The sequence below is a fragment of the Maniola jurtina genome, chromosome 17 (genome assembly GCF_905333055.1).
Source record: "Maniola jurtina chromosome 17, ilManJurt1.1, whole genome shotgun sequence".
NCBI classification, from domain to species: Eukaryota; Metazoa; Arthropoda; class Insecta; order Lepidoptera; family Nymphalidae; genus Maniola; species Maniola jurtina.
The window spans coordinates 10526790-10533580 of record NC_060045.1 but is presented as its reverse complement, the minus strand read 5'-3'; the positions used below and the strand labels follow the sequence as shown (position 1 = coordinate 10533580).

Here is a 6791-nt window from a genome sequence, read left to right as displayed (position 1 = left end):
GCTCGCGCGTACGAGATTGTATGCTGCTAAGTACCACGGTACATACGCGCGACCAATATCAGCGCACGAGGTTTTCATGCCTAAAGCGGAATTTACATTACGAAATTAGTTTCACGACATTAATTTCATTATCAATTGCACGTGTAAACGTCTAATTTCGTAATGCATGCATTTCGATATTAGCCGTTTGTACACTAAATTCGGAAATGTAAATTCCGCTTTAGGTTCGATACAAATTGGCACTGAATCGAAGTGAATCTCTAAAAAAAAGTACATTTCTATCGTTGATAAAGCGTCTTCTTCTCGGTGGTTTGTGCTCCACATTATTGTTCAATATACCATACAAAATTTTATAATCCGCTTTGATTCAGTACCAATGTAAATCGGCCCTTATATACGGAAGCTGACGAAACACAAATTTTTCAAGTCACCAAAGATTATTATGGTGGTATGTCCATTCGTGTAGTAAAACCGTACCGCCAATCGATGGTGACTTTTTTGACGGAAAAATAAAACGACTTCTTTTTAGCAAATGTACGCTTTTTAATGAGGTCTAAGTGTCTTTGATACATCGTAAGTTTACATACAATAGTGAACCGGGTAGCGCCGTCCGCATGAACATACCAGCATAATTAATAGCGCGGGCTAGCCATCCGACTGACTTGCGTCACACCGCTGCTAGAAATAAAACATTATTATTAATGACGCTTGAAACACTTTCGATAACCGATGCATATGTGTACTTCCAGCGATAACGTTACAAGTTGAACATGAGGCGGAGATATTAGCGCGTTCAAATGCTAATACACATGTCGTGCTAACTCATTCACAACTTTGTTATGTTGCCAATAATATTATTGTTAATAATTTGTAAGTGAGGTTAGCATGAGTTGTCAAGGCTATCGTACTAGAATTTGAATGGAGTTATAATTTCCAATTAGTGATTAAAATTAATATATGTCTTTAAAGCGGAATTAACTTTACGAAATTAGTGGCACGAATTTAAGAAAGTATAATGAAATTAATGTTGTGAAACTAATTCTGTGACACTAATTTCATATTGTAAATTCCGCTTTAAACACCCCTGTACAATGACACTTTTTACCATAGATATGAAAAAAGTTTAAAAAATGGGTGGAACGCAAGTCAGTCTGATTGATGGCTATTGGGGGCAAGAACCTAAAAATTGCGGTGACTTATATTTATATAACATCGGACGCCCGCCCGAAAGGTGACATACAAACGCACCCATATATACTTTACACACAGACTTACACAGAGACAGTACTCGGCGACAGCACTGTCGACAGTTACTGACTAAATGTACATCTTGAAATTTTGGCGGAACACTAAGGTTGAAATCTATAGAGCGCACTATGACTTTGCTTAGACTAAGACACTGTTAAAACGAGACAACGCTATACTGCTGACATGAGGCTGTCTCGTTTCAACTGAAGCTTAAGTCTGAGCAAAGTCAAAGTACGCTCTGTAGATCCAAGCCTAACTCTGACACGTCAGCGCTGTACTGGGACCATATCGTTGTTGCCGCGAAAACCGCGAATGTACAATGGCCATTCGATAGGTACCAGCGCGTTCGCGGTAATGCTGAAGCGAGAGGGTAGTCATGTTCACGGTACTGCTTTTATAGTATTTTTCTTGATTTTACTGTTTTATGGTCAATGTTTTAAAACTATCGCCCATAAGAATAAGCGTCGTCGTATATCATGGACAGTGAATAACCCGCCTTTTAAACGATATCAGTACCGGTTCAGTGTAGACATGCCAGTTACTGACGTTGTGTAAATCCGCCTTAATGCACACACAGCCCACGTTCCCCGTGTATAATACAGCTTTTTTGGCGTACAATTTGTGTGGCGATACGACATTGTACATTATAAACCGACTTACTCGCCTAAACATTATGTGACTACGTCAATGATTTACAAAACCGAAGATAAGCAGTATCGCATGTAAGTTCCGAAAACTATATGCTAAATAAAGATTGGTACATTTGTTTTAGAACGATAAAAATTACCAAACAATATATTTTCGGTAGTTTTGTATGTTTTTGTAATGGATTATGAGATTGAAAATTTAAAAGATGCATTTCTAAAGAACTGCATATATCTTTAATTTCTTGTATTATTGGATTACAATCATAATTCAATGCGTTTATCGACACAAAACATGGTAGTGATGTGCGGGAAAATAATTAATTTATTCAAGTATTCAAAGTCGATAGATATCGACTAAACATTAGACACATCACTAGTTTTAACTTAAGAACCTATAAGTATGATATTATTATACAGGCAGTTCAAAATTCATAGTTGATAAAACATAGTCGATCACACCAAAGTACATAAATATATTATTCAAACAATTTATTGATACCATGCTGACATTTTGAGTTAGATTACAAAACATTAAATATTGTACAATCACTGAACAAATAAAATCCCTAACAATTTTTATTACAAAAATTCTGTTTCAAGCTGGAACATAGGTGATGAAATTAACCAACAAATTCGTTTAATTTAATATTACTTTGACCGCATCATAGAGAAAAATGCAGTGAACGACAAATCATAGTATTTTACAGCACGCTTCTTCAACAGCGGCCGTGTCAACTGTCAAATCAATCATGATGAAGTTGTGTTTAATAGACGCAAGTTCGTGGGCCCTTATTTAGGAATAACAGTTGTTAGTATCGCGTCTTCTGTTTTGTCGTTCACCGGTTTGCGGCGCGTGGCGTGTGCGATCAACATGTAGGTACAGCACTACCACTTTTTATAAGTCACACCGATGTAACTACCGCAGAAATGTGATTTTTGAATGGCGCTAAAATATCTCAGCCAATCCCGCGCCCGTCCGCTAATGCTTGTTGGCTACGCACCATGACTTATGAGCGAGGTAGCAAGTATCTGTTGTTTTTGTGTTTATAATCTTAACGTGAAGCAATAAGGTCTATATTTTATTGGTGTACATTTGGTTCTAATCGGCGTTAGGTTCTGCTAGAATTGCTAATGACGACCACACCGGAAAGCGCAGCGTTACTAGGTTGACACACATCAAACGAATCACAGCGAGCTGCTGGATTCAGGCGGCGCAAGACCGTGGCGTGACAAAGGGATGTCCAGCGTCCAGCAGTGAGCGTCCAACCATTACGTTTCAACATATTGGTTAAATTCCTTTATATGTAAGTATGAGATGTTTGCATCTGAAACCAGGAAATGTCTAATTCGTTTGCCGATCGCAGCTGCAAACCTTACCTATAACTGTTGTACGAGAGGCAAAATTAAATAAGTATATCTATCATGTACAAGTAAATTATGAAAACTTTACTAGCTTATTGGAATTATCTAGACTGGGGTCAAAATTATTTAAAATGTATAGCTGTTAGTTTTCCAAATGAATAAATAATTATTTTTTTTATCCATAGGTTCATAATGATGATAAGGTTTCGCTTTTCTGCGCGTACCAATTTAGGCGATGTGATTTAAAGTGGTAGTGCTGTATAACTGAATCGGTCATTTCGAAAACCGCTTAAGTCACTGAATTATATTTTTTAAGTACTAAATATAAACGGTTTAATTCAAAAGTAAACAAATTTCGAAGGACTTTTGGGCTGAATATAGTGTTCGAACTTTGTAAGGAATGTACTAACTGACATGGTTTTTGTTCAGGTTTTTACATATATCTTTGATGAAGCATTGAAAGCATAAAAACTAAAAAAGCATGTATGATAAAACTTGACTTATGCGGTTTTTGAAATGAACGATTAAAGTGAACGCGATGTAGGTAGAGCGTCACACGGCGGCGGCGAGCCAGTGCGCGACTCGCTGCAGCGCGCTGAGTCTGGCGAGCAGGTCGGGCGGGGGTGCGGCGGGGTGCGCGCGGGGAGGCCGCGCGGGCGGGCGGCGCGGCGCGCGGCGGCGGCGCCGCGGCTGCTGGTGGTGCGCCGGGGCTGCGAAAACATACACTGACTATAAGCACGGAGTAAAGAGGGTATGTCATTCTCATTAGAACTGAATACTGATTCTCAACTAAATTTCACAACTAAATCTTAAACTAAATCATCTTCACAACTAAATTTTAAAGTATTCGCATCTTTTTACCCGACTGCGGCAAAGCCAAAAGGAAGGGTTATGATTTTAGCAGTCTATGTATGAATGTATCCAGATTATGTGTACCTAAACTACTAGGCCGATTTTGATGAATGAGGTGTCAATTGATTCGTCGTATAGGTCCGGGGGACATAGGCTACATTTTATGCGAAAAAAGTTGACCTAACGGATGTTACATAAAAAAAAGTGGAGGTCTTCAACATTTTTTTTGCGATTGTATCGAGTGGGATGTCAAATAAAAGATGACAAAATTCTCAGTTCACAAATGTAAATGTACTACAACATTAAAAAATACCAAGCGACAGAAAAACAATTTTACTATAATATTTCAGCGTTTATTTAGACGATCGCAGTCGGGTTTTAGTTTCAACTTTATGTTGCTTTTACTAATGTAATATGAAAAGGACAGACAGTCTGACAGTTTTCACAGCTAGTAGCTGTGGAGATTGGCCCTAAAGTTTGTATCGAATTTCGTCACACGGTAAGACTATTGCCGCGACTCTTGTCTGTGAAGATAGCACCTAACTTACAATGGATAAAAAAAAAGTCTTAAATCAACAATGCCCGTTGCACTCGTCAATGTTACTAAAGAATATTTTACTTTAAAAAAAGGTCACAGATACTCACGTGCAGCCTACATGAAGTAATCAGGCGTCCGCCGCGTCACGTGCGGCTCGCCGCGCCGCGGGGCCGGGTCGAACTGCAGGCTGCAACACCACACGAACCCTTAACATACTGCTCTAACACCCGCTTAGCTTTGACGCAAGTGCCAATATAGTCATATTTCCTTTACATCCACGTGTTGGGACGCTAGATCCCTTAAATATGATTTATTTGATACAAACAAATCATTGTCATCACTTTGCGCTTATAATCATACTATTAAAAGTAATAAACGCACCGCAGGTCTACTGTAGGCTGAAACGCGATAAAAACCACCATGGTCTGGTGGAAGGCTTCGGCCGTGGCTAGTTATAACCCTACCGGCCGCCAAGCGATTTAGCGTTCCGGTACGATGCCGTGTAGAAACCAAAAGAGTATGGGTTTAATGAAAACTGCCATACCCCCTCCAGGTTAGCCCGCTTTCATCTTAGAATGCATCATCACTTACCACCTGGTGAAATTGCAATCCTGGACTACCTTGTATATGTTTATACATTTGTTGGGAACACGGATGCTATATTTCATGAATATTATTCATTTGATAAAAACAAATCCACTATCATAACTTCACACTAATAATAATAATACTAAAGTGTGTCACTACACACTAACATTACACTTTTAAGCATACCATATAATAGTAGTCCAATAGACTCAAAGGCTAAAGAAAAAATCAAAACAATACTTACAATGAGTACTTAAGCGCATCATCCAATTCCATTATGGCAGCTTGGTTACCACATCTGCAACAATACAATCGTTACAAAACTAATTGCTGGACAAATATGAAATAGATTGGCAAACAATCCTCAGTTATCTACTAATAGCAATACAAATAGTTGGGGGTGAAGATGCTGAGTTAATTTGGTGCCTCAAATATCTGTGCACTGTTTATGAGATTTACCTTTCTTTAGCACTATTTATGTACCCAATGATATACAAATGGACGCGAAAATGCTGAGTTTTGGCACTACATTTACCTGTTTTTTTTTTTTTTTTTTTGATATTTCTAGGCTATCTGCAATCAGTCATTTGCCGACTATAATCAGATTGTATGAGTGCGTTGCGGGTTTGGAGAAGGTCACTCCATCAAGAGACTCTTCTCATAGGGCTATCCCTGGCTTTATTGTCCACAAGACAGTTCTTCTATTGTGGCTCGTTTTAGCCTATTTACTCTGCTGCATGTGGTAAGTGACACTGCCAGACTATTCGCATGGACTTCTAGCTTGGCTTTGTGTTTTTTAGCATTATTATTAATTTCTTCTTTGATTGTGGGCATTGCAAGATACTCATGTGTTTCACTTGTTTTAGTAAACCATGGAGCATTCAGTATTGTGCGAAAGACTGAGTTTTGATAGCGCTGTAGTATTTCTATGTTAGAATTGCTGGCTGTGCCCCACAACTCCAAGCCATATGTCCATACGGGTTTTAAAAAGCTCTTGTATATGAGTACTTTGTTATTAAGTGATAGTCGGGAGTGTCTGCCAAGTAACCACATTAGCGATCTCGTGCGTACACGCAGCTCTTCTCTCTTTTTTTTTATATGTGTTTGCCATGTTTGTCTTCTATCAAGATGCATACCAAGATATTTGGCTACATTACCATGTGGCAGAGTTTCGTTGCCAAGTTTCACCTCTGGGCAATCGCCGGGCCTAAGTGTAAAGGTTACGTGGGTTGATTTGGATGCACTAGCCTTGATTCTCCACTTTCGCATCCATTTATCAATATTATCCAAGTGGCCCTGTAGTCGCTGGGATGCTACCGTTGGATTTGAGTGAGTACTCAGTGCCGCTGTGTCGTCAGCAAACGTTGCGGTGAGGATACTTGGTGTCTCGGGTAAGTCGGCTGTGTATAGGGTATAAAGGGTCGGCCCTAGCACTGATCCCTGTGGAACACCAGCTTTGATATCGTAGAACTGGGAACAATGCTCTCCTACTACGACTTGGAATATCCTGTCTTGTAAATACGACTTCAGCAGAGTATAAATATTATGAGGAAAGT

General features: G+C 39.2%; 1 protein-coding gene across 2 annotated transcripts in view; it reads right to left on the bottom strand.

Annotated features, from left to right (window-relative positions):
- Positions 1 to 522: 522 nt before the first annotated feature.
- Positions 523 to 6791, bottom strand: part of LOC123873526 (serine/threonine-protein phosphatase 2A catalytic subunit beta isoform) — a 39058-nt gene continuing 32789 nt past the window's right edge. For both annotated transcript variants that reach the window (XM_045918385.1, XM_045918386.1), the window contains exons 6-8: positions 5480 to 5533; positions 4755 to 4834; positions 523 to 3967 (exon numbers count right to left, since the gene is read on the bottom strand). In XM_045918385.1, coding sequence (XP_045774341.1) covers positions 4762 to 4834; positions 5480 to 5533 — 127 coding nt within the window. In that variant the 3' untranslated portion in view covers positions 523 to 3967; positions 4755 to 4761. The remainder of the gene's footprint in view (positions 3968 to 4754; positions 4835 to 5479; positions 5534 to 6791) is intronic.